This window comes from Sceloporus occidentalis, unplaced genomic scaffold (genome assembly GCF_023333645.1).
Source record: "Sceloporus occidentalis isolate IW3139 unplaced genomic scaffold, rSceOcc1.0.p SCAF_13, whole genome shotgun sequence".
NCBI lineage: Eukaryota > Metazoa > Chordata > Lepidosauria > Squamata > Phrynosomatidae > Sceloporus > Sceloporus occidentalis.
This window is the reverse complement of record NW_028316993.1, coordinates 13,543,515-13,555,780: the sequence shown is the minus strand read 5'-3', so window position 1 is coordinate 13,555,780 and position 12,266 is coordinate 13,543,515. Positions and strand designations below refer to the sequence as shown.

At 44.9% G+C, this 12,266-nt stretch overlaps 1 protein-coding gene across 6 annotated transcripts in view; it reads left to right on the top strand.

Annotated features, from left to right (window-relative positions):
• Nucleotides 1-267: 267 nt before the first annotated feature.
• The window catches only part of KIAA0319L (KIAA0319 like), a 51,773-nt gene continuing 39,774 nt past the window's right edge, over nt 268-12,266 (top strand). Inside the window, exons 1-2 of one of the 6 annotated variants that reach the window (XM_089479556.1) lie at nt 268-617; nt 7,549-7,709. In XM_089479556.1, coding sequence (XP_089335682.1) covers nt 7,568-7,709 — 142 coding nt within the window. In that variant the 5' untranslated portion in view covers nt 268-617; nt 7,549-7,567. Of the gene's footprint in view, nt 618-7,094; nt 7,439-7,548; nt 7,710-12,266 lie in introns of those variants that run through there. The other 5 variants (XM_089479554.1, XM_089479558.1, XM_089479555.1 and 2 more) reach the window with 5 other exon arrangements.

The following is a 12,266-nucleotide window of genomic DNA, read 5'->3' as shown; positions in this document are numbered from 1 at the left end:
AGCCCATCCACCAATCAGCGTGCACTTTCCAGCCCGCCCACCAATGGAGCGTCGAGTTAGTCAGGCGCCTCTAGAGGTCGCTGTCGCCATGTCGAGTGAGGGCAAACTCGCTCTGTCTCTGTCTCTCACACACGCTCCGCCCCTTTGGAAACGATTTGCATATCGGGGAGGGGAGGGAGACGCGCCGTAGCAACGGTCGCCAGGGGGCCGTCCCTTAATCCCGCCCCCCTTCAATTCTGATTGGTCGAGCCGCTGAGGCCTGTTTCCGGTCGAAGCCAGATGTAAGAGTGGGCGGGAAGGAATGAGGTAGAACTTGCCGAGGTTGAGGCTGAGTTGTGGCCGGGGAGGCGCCGCGACTCTCGGGGCGTTTTAAGTTGTATTTTATTTCGCTTTAATTGCGTGACGGAACGGAGGAAGGGCTTGAGGCCTAGTCGGTTGCCATGGCGACGGCGAGGCCTGCCGACCCCAGCGGGGCTGTTGTTGTTGTTGTTGACAAGGCGGCTTTGGGCCCTACTAGCTTCCGTCCCTGCCTCTGAGGGGCCCCTCTCCTTCGGGGCTGGGGCTCCTCGGCGTCCCCTTCTTCGCCTGCCTTCTTTGGTCATCATGCGGCGCCCCTGGTAAGTCAGTGCTTTCCATCCATGCTCTGGTTGTGGTTGTGGTTGTTGTGTGCCTTCAAGCCCTTCCTGACTTATGGAGACCCTGAGGCTGAGAGAGTGGGACCTGCCCTCATGGCGACCCGATCCTGAGGCTGCCTTGGCAAGGTTTGTTCAGGGGGCAGGCTGAAGCAAATGGCAGCCATGTTTGTTTGCCCCACAGGGGAGCCATGCTTGCCCCACTGGGGAGCCATGCTTGCCCCACTGGGGAGCCATGCTTGCCCCACTGGGGAGCCATGCTTGCCCCACTGGGGAGCCATGCTTGCCCCATAGGGAATCATTGGAGAGTTCCTGCTCACAGACAGTCATTGAACACTTGGCCTATGTTTCCCTATGGGCAAGTGTCCCCCAATGATTCTCTATGGGCAAGTATGGCTGCCATTTGTTTTAGGAGGTCCACTGGCTTCCTCTGAGGCCGAGAGAGTGTGACTTGCCCCAATGGCGACCCTATCTGAAGTGTCCTTGGCAAGGATTGCTCAGAGGAGGTTTGCCATTGGCCATCCTCTGGGGCCGAGAGAGTGCGGCTTACCCTAAAAGGCAAACCTGTCCCAGTGTTTCCTTGGCAATGGGTTTCTGCCGTTGCCTTCCCCTGAGGCTGAGATGGTGTGACCTGCCCCTATGGCGACCCTAAGGCAAACTATCCTGGTGTTTTCCTGGCAGGGTTTCCTCAGAATGGGTCTGCTGCTGTCGTCTCCTGAGGCTGAGAGAGTGTGACCTGCCCTTATTAAGTCACCCAGTGGGTTTCGAGAAAGGAATTGAACCCAAGTCTCCAGAGTTATAGTCCAACTCTCAAACGACTACACTATGATTCTTTTCATATAGATATAAGTGTGCGTGTGATTCATGTTGTTGTTGTGTGTTGCCTTCCAGTCATTTCCCACTGACCCAATCGCAGGGTTTTTATGGCAAGGTTTGTCTGGAGGAGGTTTGCCATTGCCTTCTCCTGAGGCTGAGAAAGTGTGACTTGCCCTAAGGCAACCCTATTATCCTGGTGTTTCCTCAGCAAGGTTTCTTCAGAACGGATTCTTGCCATTGCTTTCCTCTGAGGCTGAGAGAGTGTGACTTGCCCAGCGTCACCCAGTGGGTTTCCATGGCCGAACGGGGAATCAAACCCAAGTCTCTAGAGCCATAGTCTCAAACTACTATTCTGCAATTCTTTTCATATGCTGTTCATGTTGTTGTTGCTTTGCACCTTCAAGTCATTTCAAGACCTTCAAGACACAACTGTCACAGGGTTTTCATGGCCAGCTTTGTTCAGAGGGCGTTTGCCATTGGCCGTCTGGCTGAGAGAGTGTGACTTACCTTTATGGCGATCCAGGGCTCCCAGTGGAACTCTATGGCCGAGCTGGGAATCGAACCCTGGTCTCCAGAGTCATGGTCCAAAGGTCAAGCCACTCTGCCTTGCTGGCTCTGAAAGAGTTCCCATACTTTGGCTCAAACACTGACCAGAACGGAGACCAAAGTCAAGGAATTAGCCTCAGAGGACCACAAATGCAAACCACCTCTGATCAAACCTTGCCAAGAAAACCCTTCAATAGGATTGCCATGAGCCAAAAAAACGACTTGAAAGCGCACACCACCAACAACCATAGTTTAATACTTTTTGAAACTTTGATACTCCATTATTGTTTCAACAGGAGCAACTCCACACTACTAAAAAACCTATAAAACCCATTATAGGTACAGCTTAGGCTTGCCGTAAGTTGGAAAGGACCCGAAGGCACACAACAACAACAACCAGTCCCACGCTCTTATTCTCAGGGGAAGACAAAGGCAAGCCCTCTTTGGACAAATCCTGCCCAGAAAACCCAAGGATAGGTTCGCCATAGAGTCGCCATACTCTTATAGAACATGGCCTCATAGCCTGAAAAACCCACAAAACACTCTGGATGCCATCCATGAAAGCCTTCGTCTTTACGTTATTTCTGTTGGTTCATATTGGGGTAAAGAGTTGGGTGAATGGGGTGTTGGTCCCATGTTGTCTCTTGCCTCAGGCAGCAAATGGTCTTGGTCTAGACTTGAACCTCCTAACGTATCTTCAGCGAACACAGTTGGCAGGTAGGCTGAGAGTCTTGTTTACAATTGAATACCAATAAGGGAAGTAAAAAGCATCTGAGGAAGTAGACTTAGGTTTAGGAAAGCTCCTGCTGCCAACTTCTTTCTTTAACTGAAAGGTCTCAAAGGTGCTCCGAGATCTCTTTACAGATTGATTCTACTGATTAACACAGCTATAGCTTTGGAAAGTAGGGAAGTGTAGTTTAATACGCTCCATGTGCATTGTGGCTTCGTTTTAAGGACAGGATATTGAGCCACTTGAACATTAGAGTTTGTCTCTGATGTGCGAGTGGTTGCTCACTCCTCTACCCATTATAGCCTCTGAGTTCCTCCTCTCTCCGTGTCACCCTACAATTAATCCTTGCGCAGAGGGAGCTTGTGTTAAATCTGGCTCTAGGTCTGAGCGAGAATGGGCTTGGATTGTTCTCTCACTAGACAACCAATTTGTCGCCTTCCGAATTGTTTTGCGTTACCTTCCTGACAGGTTCCTTGGTAGCGTTTAGGCAGGGTATAATCTTCAGTTCTTGTTGGTTCAAAACATCCATGATTCTCTAGAGCGGAATGAAGGCATCCTTTTTTCAGTGTTGTTCGTGAATCTGTTCATGCCCCATAGAAATGTTAAAGGATATTGATTGTTAGTCCCCATGGGTATCAATGGGAAGAGATGGATTTGCCTTATCTGAGGCCTGGTTAGTGCTGGGGCAACCCAAAAGTCAGCTTGTTTGGGAGCTTATTCTGAAAAAGTCTTGGCTTTGGATCATCTTTTCTGTATGCTGTCTGTAGGATCTGAAGTATGTCAGCCTTAAACAAATTGTCCACTCTGTCTCCATGTTAACTTATTGCTGCACTAGCAGCTCTTCCACACTGCAGAAATAAAGCAGTTTGACACCAGTTTAACTGTCATGACTCCATCCTGTGGAATCCTGGGATTTGTACTTTAGTGAGGTATTCAGCCTGGTCTGTCAGAGAGGTCTGCTGCCTCACCAAACAACAAATCCCAGGATTCTGTAGCATAGAGTCATGGCAGTTAAAGCGGTGTCAAACAGCAGTGCGGATGCAACTTAGGTTTGACAATACCTAGTTGGCCTCTATAGGAAGCAGGTTTTCTGAGGGAGGATTGGGCCATTCATCCACTCTTGATGCACAGATGCAGCAGATTTCCTCGGTGAGGCTGCCTGCTGTGTATCTGCATGAGTTGCTACTCTGGGCTCCCTATTCACTCTGAACTGTGCATCTGAGGAAATGCAGGCAATAAATGCATCTGAGGAAACAGGCTGAAGTCTACGAAAGCTCATGCTGTCAATTTCTTTCTTTCAGTTAGTCTCAAAGTCCCACATGATCTCTCTACATCTGAACTGTGAGTCACAGAACCATAGGGGCCAAGTTCCATTCATTGCCGTTTGTTTTTGTATCTCTGCAAGTAGACATTTTGAGTGTGACAAGTACGGCTCCCTTTGTAATTGAGAGAGAACTTCACGCATCAGAAATGCTGGAAATGATGTGATATCCTTTAAAAATGAAGTTGTTAGCTGGATGAGTAACCTTTTCAATGGGCACTGAAAACCATAAAACCCCCTATTTTGGTTTTGCTAGGCACCTTCTAATGTGATGGGACGTTTTCACTAATGCCGCTAAATCCCTCGCTTAAGGATTTGGTGTCTTGTCCTTTGTGCACTGTAACAGTTAACCATATTTGTTTGATCAAGAGCTTAGCAGTTGTGAAAGAAGGTGTTAAGCAATAACAACAGGGAAAAAACACCTAGAGTTGGTGAAATGGGCCGGAATAAGTGTTTGAACTGTGAGCATCTATCTAAAGGCGTTCAGACATTGGATGCAAGCTTTTAAAAGGTCGTATGCATCGAAATGAGTCAATTTAATCCGTTGGTGTAAATTAAACTGGTTAGAATTTTATTTCTCTTGGAGGAGACCTACGTACTTCTCAGTCCTCAAAAAGGTTTCTTATCTTCCACTAAATTACTTTATAGTGTGTGAATGCTTCATATGCTTCATATTTTGAAAGCTGAGTGTAACTATCTTTCATTGAACATATTTAGCAGCGCTGAGTACAACGGTTAGGGTCAAATTGCGATATTAAAAGCAGCTCTTCATTTATGTCTGTTAGGGTCAGCTATTTAATCCTCATGTTGCTTGGATAGTCAGGTATAGGCCAACCACTGACACACTTTAAATAGCTGTTCCTAATGCACAGCAAACCCCACAACACATGCAGGAACCCAATGAATTTCCAGCTCGCATCTGAAGTTATTAATCCCTTTGGCTTCCTTTGGATTTCATCAGGGAAGGGTTAAAAACACCTCCCTTGGATCCCAATCTTATCGCTTGCTATTTAAGAAAGGAAGCAAACATGCTAAATGCATTAAAAACAGTGACAAGTCTTGTGACAAGAAAGATAAGCCTGACTATTGCATAAGCTTTAGGACCCTGTCCAGTCCATTAGATGCATGCGACAATCAAAGGCATTCCCACATTTGACACTCTTTTGTTCTGAAATCTAACAGGAAAATGTTAGTTTTTTGTGGGTTTTTTGGACTATGTGTTAATGTTCTAGAAGAGTTTATTCCTGACGCTTCGCCGGAATTGCTCTGCAGATGCCAGCCACAGATGCTGGCGAAACGTCAGGAATAAACTCTTCTAGAGCATGGCCACATAACCCCAAAACCCCACAAAGAACTATGAATGCCGGCCATGAAAGCCTTCGACTTCACATAGGAAAATGTTACTTTGCAGTTCCTTCCTTGTTTTCTTCTTGATGCGCAGTTCTTTTCTTGTTTTCAGCATTTGCCCGTATCACATTTTTTTACTCCATTATGTTGAGAACCGAACATTTTTCATTAAAGAAAAAAGACCCCTTTCCCCCCCAAAAGCGTGTGTAGTCACAACAAAAACATTGCCTTATGAGAGTGCTTAAACTTTCATCCCTTGTAGAAAGGCCTCTCTTTTAAAGGTCAACATCTTTAAAAGTAACACCTGCTTAAATACTAATATTGCCCACTTCACCCCACCTTTGTCTGTGTTGCTGTTATACCAGAGGAACATCCTGTTTAGCAACTTCTTGATCCAAACGTTATTCCTTGTTGTATGCAAACACACTTCTGTGTTGGTAGCTGACAGATCTGAACTTTGAGCTTGTGACTGTAAGATGTTTTACTAAAGATTTACACAGCAGAATTGACTCCTGCGTGAGGATGGAATCACATGCTGTGCATCGGCTGATCTCATCCCTGTAGCTGTTATGAGACAGGTAAACTGAGCATGCCTTGGTTAACATAAGGCTGCATACTGCGAAGACGTCTTACAGAATAATGGCTTCCAGTACAAATGGAAGTGTATCAGTCCTCTGCAGTGTTGCAGGGCCTCTGAGATTCACTTTCCATTCATATCAAGTCACATAGCATCTAGGGGTAGCTGTGTTGGCCATATAGCAAATCCAGTAACATCTAAACAGTTGTCATTGGGACAAGCAAAACGCACAGCTACATGTTGCAAGATTTCAAAGTCGCACTGGCTTCTTCATCAGGCAAACAGGAGGGAAAGAAATGAAGATGTTAGTCATAAGCCTGCATTTTCTGTTTCTGGTCCTAGTTCAGATGGTAGGGAGGGCTATCTGCAGGCTGGCACCTCAAAGTCAAGGAAGTGTAATGTCCATTTGCAATTCAAAGAAGATCTTTCCTTGGAATCCAGCTTGTCTCCTTCCTTTGTACAGGCTCCTATGTAGTAGAGAACACAGTGAGGCTTGCATTGGCGTCTGGCATGCCCAATGTTGGAGGTAAATTTGAGAAACAGGTCCTGCAGAGAGTCAGTCCTGTTCATACTCAAGACACAAGTATAAAGTCTTTGGGAATCTTTATAAAGCTCCAACCTTAGCTGTACCATTGAATATCATAGGATTGCCTTGTTAATTTCCATGTGCTGTGCATGGTCACTGTGTTTATTGGGATTTCCTTCTCAGTAGAGCCTGAGGACTGGAACTTTTGCTGTTTTATCTCCATCTGCAAGCATCTGTTTCCTTTGACCAAGAACAGTCAGAAGGCTCCCCATTTGTCTGACCAATAATAATGTGATATGTGTCCTTCTTCAGAGCAAAGTGGATGGCTGCTGGAGAAGCCTCTCATTGGCTCTTCATCGGAGCTTCTCACCTCCTGCTTCCTTGATGTTTCTTGGCTGGTGCCAGGCAGTGCAAACAAGCAAACAGTGCCATTTAGTTCTACCTGCTTAGCAAATGGGCTGGATTTGTTGACGCTTTGTATACCTAAGTGAAACTGGCTGACTGCTGCCTCTGCAGCAGTGAACCTTTGCAAAATAGCGAGCCCTACACATTGCACCTTTTAAAAAATAATTGGATCAGCACTGTTTGCTGGGAGTGCAGGTTTGCTTGCGTTGGGTATTTTTGGAAGCGGTAGTGTCGCCAACTGTGGGCTTGTTTCTGGGCTTACTGTTCTCATACATGAAAGCTGCTGGCTGGCAGCAAACAGATGCCAAGGAGGCAGCTTTCTAAGCTTGTGTGGGTAACTGCAGTGGAGGATTGACTGACGGTGTCTCATCGTGTAGTTGCTCAATCATGTATTTGAACATCACCTGATATAACTCACAAAATGGCCTTCTTTGGGCCAAACTAAAGTTGAGCTCCAAGGTACCATTGGGATAATTCTCTATGATTTCTTAAGGATGAATTTAGCGATGAGCCATGAGTACTGTTCCCCTGCTGCTGTGTATGTAGTCTGTGAGCCTTGTAATTTTTTTATGTGCGGAAGGTGTGTATGCGAGGGAGGGAGGGTTTCCTTCATCTTTCATGAAGATCAGCTCTGTCTTTTGTTTATAGACTTCTAGGTCTGCCCACCATGGAGAAGAGATTGGAGGACAACTTTGGCATCAGCTCTCTGAACATATTGGGAGGCTTCCTCACAAAAGCTGCCAGGTGTCTGGGCCATCTTCATTGGTTCTACATGTGTGCCTGCCTCAGTGCCCTCTCGTCCTATACAGGTGACACTTAACAATTAATTCTACTTCTAAGTTGTTTTTAAAGAATACTGTTAAACAAATATGTGTTATATTTAACTTACCATTTGAAGCCCCTTTGAAAGGCCTTCTGGTCTAGGACTCCCAATATGAGTAAGTAAAAATACAAATCTTAGCACTTTGGATTTATATGGCATGATTTCTATGTCCAGAGCAACAAGTGCAAGTTACAAAAGTATAATGGTTGGTGCTTATTATGTCTTAAATATCATTGTACTGAACACTGTCACCGTCTTGAGCTGCTTTTAAGCATGTGCGGTGTCTATCCAAAGCCTGTTTAAAGGGATCAGAGCTTCCCACATGGCATGCTTTTTCAGCCAAGGCTTGTTAAGGTGGCACCTTTCTCCAGTACGCCTCCAGACCATCTGTGTGCTTTGAGGTTTCACATTGTGGTTTATCCACTTTTAAAATACAAAGCTCTAAATAGGGATCTGTTTTTCCTACGACGCATTTCTTCAGGTGCAAAACAGATAGTGCCAAGTCTGTACATTTCATTATAGTGTTTGCTGCTTGCTTCAGATAAAACTGTTTTCCCTTCCAGGGCTTCTGGGAATTTTGGAAGGAAAAGCAGTGAACGCTACCAGTAGTGAAATGGCTTTTTATCCTACATGAACATTATGCCTTTTTGAGAGATGGAAGACTCAGAGTTTAATCTTCTTCTGAAAAGAGGAATATGTTATATTCCGAATGAAAATACTTGTTGGTTGCGTAAAAGCAGGAAGAGGTAGTGGGATAGTTAAGCCCACTCAAAATGACAGTCGCTTTCATGAGATGAATTTCTGAGTTAATTTCCTGCCTTTTCCCATTCTATCTGGGGGTTTTAAAAATCCTTTTAAAACTAGCCTTCTGTTTGGCAGGCTTGGGATGTGTTTTTTTAAAAACCAGAGTACAGGGAGAACTTACACTGACATAGTTGCATTTGATCTCATTGGACTAGTAGTTAGTAAAATCTCCCCCTCTTCCTCCTGGGCTGCTTCTGTAGTCTCTGTAATTATCCTTTCCTATCTCTGACATTTGGCAAGTGGGAAATTTGATTAAGCTGATGTGCAGCAAGTGAGTCATTAATCTCCCGCTTGGTGTACACATGGCATGGTTGCTTGAAAATGCTGGGTTTATTATTGGTTGGATGGAGGGGGGAGGGTTGTGGCGTGTAAGCAGTAATCATTGTGTGTTTGGTGGGAATGTTGCTGCCACTTTGCTTTGTTTCACTGAGATTAGTCTCCTGTTTCCTGAGCTTCACAGAGTCATGTTTCAAAAACCACGGCGTTTTTCTGCTCTTATCCATGGACACAGTCTTTCAGGACCTTTCAAGTACAGATATGAGCCTTGATGGAAGAAGGCATGCGTACTATGTGCAGAAACTTTCCCTTTCCGACGTATTATTGTTACTTTGCAAACATATTTTTGAAAGTTGACGATTTCTATGGTAGAACGTCTTGCCAGATGTTTTAATGTTGTGGTTCACAGGGTGATAGTGGAACTCATATTTCCGAGGGCCACATTCCCTACTTAATATGTAATACACAATAAGCCCCAGAGGTCCTTTGTTGAATTAATTTGGGCAGCTATTTTCTTTAGTGAGCAACTTCCCATGATCAGGAGCATACACTGGCCCCCAGAGCCCATCAGGGGCATATGGCTGTGGTTGCCACCAAAATTTAGATGCAGCCACTGAAGTTTGGCAGCAGTTACCCTGGTTCTGTGTTGTGCAGCACAACTCTGTGATGGTTGTCCATAGAAGCTGGAAAGAAGCAGAGAAAACAAGGAGAAGCAGGAAGAAAACCGCAGTAATGATATTTTTTTGCGGTGCTTGAGTATGGACTGTGGCAGTCTTATCTGTGGTGGCTGGCTGGTTTTGGTGGCAGTGATGTGATTTTTGTGGCGATAGCAGAATATTTGAGGGGATCAGATGGCTTTGGTGGATCGCATGTGGCCCATGACGTGCATGTCATCTGTTTCTGGTTAGAAGGGTTACACTAGCATACTAAATTGGCATATCCTGTCTCTGAAACTTTTGTTCAGTCACAATTTGCATTCCGAACAAATACATACATTTATTGTGATGGACAGCTTTCTCCTTGGTCCTGATCACCGGACAAGTGGATATTGTCTAGCTCTTACAATGCAGTGGCCTGAAAAGCCCTTATTGTTCTCAAACAACGATGTGATTGTGAATCCATGCTGTGAAATAAACTTTGTTTTCCTTTCAGTGTTAGCTACACAGCATTGCAAGGACCTGTTGTGAGAGAAGGATGCACGAATGTGGCCCAACAGTTTGTGCTTTAGAGCATAACTAATTTTATTTTGAACTGGCAACAAGTGTAAGGCTGACATACCATATTAAATACCATGGATCGCCACTGAAGGAGATGATGGAAAGTTATTGTAAGCCAGAAGTATGCAACTGACATCTGTTTTTTATTCTAATGAATGTAACAGGTTCACCACTTTGTTTTGAACAGGGAGGTCTACACTCTGTAGCTGCGTTGTTAGCACTAATAAAAATAATACTTCATAGCAACCCTGTATAGTATCCTCCTCATTTTATGGATCCAAGGGATAATGTGAGGCATAGACATTTGAAACTGAAACATTTCAATTTTCAATAGCTTAAGCATTTTGCTGCTAAAGCCTGTTGTTGATTCACAACATCATGGTCTTATAGTCAGTGTTTGGCTGTCATTTTTCTTAGCTCAGATTGAGTGGCCATGTGGCAGTGCTCTGTCACACTCCAGGAACGGGATTTTCTTTGCAAAATTGTCATCCTTTGATCTGAAACATGAGATTTGGATCCTGGATGGCTTTTGTTGCATATATTTGGCATTCATGTGACTTGATTGCCACAATAAATTCAGGCTTTTGCTTCCAGCCTCTGATTGCTTTTCTTTCTGCTTGATATGTCTCTGTAATAACGAAAGCTCAACTTAAAATAGAACTGGAGGGTTTTGGAGACAGGTAGGCCACAGTTGCTACCTGGTTTTAGTTTATGTGTCATGTTTTGCCAATAACATTGGACTAGTTCAAGAGAAATGCAGGTTGATAAAGCTTCCTAGGAACTGTCTTGGGTTTCCTGTAGTTAATCCAGTTCGCACATGTTCTTCTTAGACATTTAAGGGCCTGTCCATCTCAGGCCGTGTTCAAGGTCCAGAAACTTGGACCAGAAGGAGCCAGCATGGTGAATAGTGGAGTTGGAAAAACCAAGACCCAGGTTCAACTAGGTTTGACTTAGGTTACTTAGAAGTTAGCATACATTCCCAGTTTCATGAACTTTCTTTTTAACGGCACCAGGAAAAGGACCACAGATCGCATGCTTGTAGGTGTGGGTGTGTTTTAAGAGGCACTAAAACGCCTCTTACTCCGAAACATAATTCATATGCTCAATCAACATTTGGAGCTGAAAGGCATCTTTCCTTTCAATTGGAGCTTGGAGGACTCCTCCTGGAGCTGTTTCTTCAGGAACATGCAAGCAATCTTGGCTTTGTTCTCTTGGCTCTGCATGAATCTTGTGGCTGGCTTCCCGCTTGGTTGCTGCTGGAGCCCTCGCTCAGCATTCACGTGGCCAGAGAGTGTGCTATCACACACACACACACGCACACTATCACCACTTGGAGGGTTTTAAAAGCCTTGAGGGAGATTTGCGGGGGTGGCTGGGTGGGCGAATGCGTGTGTTTGGGTACGAAATGAAACTCTTCCCACTCTCCGCCACACAAGACAGTTTGCAGAAGTCAAAACAGATACAGCTTTGGAAGAAAACACCTACAGGAATTCAGATACAACTAAACAATCCATAGAATTAGAAACAGTTAAAAGCATGCCAGTTAAAAAGGGGGGGAAAACAACCAATATAAACAATACATCACATTGTGAAAATGTCCATTTACCCTGAGCCATCAGCTCTTAAGGGTTCTCTTGAAACAGAAAGGTTTCTGCCTGTGGAAGAATAGCAAGGAAGGTGCAGTTTAACTTATTTAGGAATGGAAGCAGCCCCTGAGAAGAGTCTCTTTCTTTGTCTTATTAGATGTACAGTACTTCTAAGGATATTGAAACAGAGAAGAGGGCTTTTTCTCAGAGGATTTCAAAACCCGGGACAGACTCATAGGGGACAACGTGGTCCCCATTTGCATCCTATCAGTACTTCTAGCAGCTCAAGCAATGGTTTGGTTCCCCAATAGGAAGGTATGTCGGCCCCATAAGTCAAGCTGTACATGACACTCACAAGGGCCCAAAACACACGTGAGGAATAATCCAGTTTGAGACCGCTTTAACGCCTTGGCTCAACGCTAGGGAAGTCTGGGAACAGTAGTTTTGTGAGAGATTTGGCCGCCTCTGCCGGAGAGCTTTGGTGCCAAGACAAGCTACAACTTCCAGGATTCCCTAACACTGAGCCAGGGCAGTTAAAGTGGTCTCAAACGGGATTATTTCTGCAGTGGGTTGTGGACCTATGTAATAAAGCCTGTTGCGAATTCAGTAGGCTTTCCACAAAACAGGCAGAGAGACAACTAGAGGGAGAAAGCATGAGCT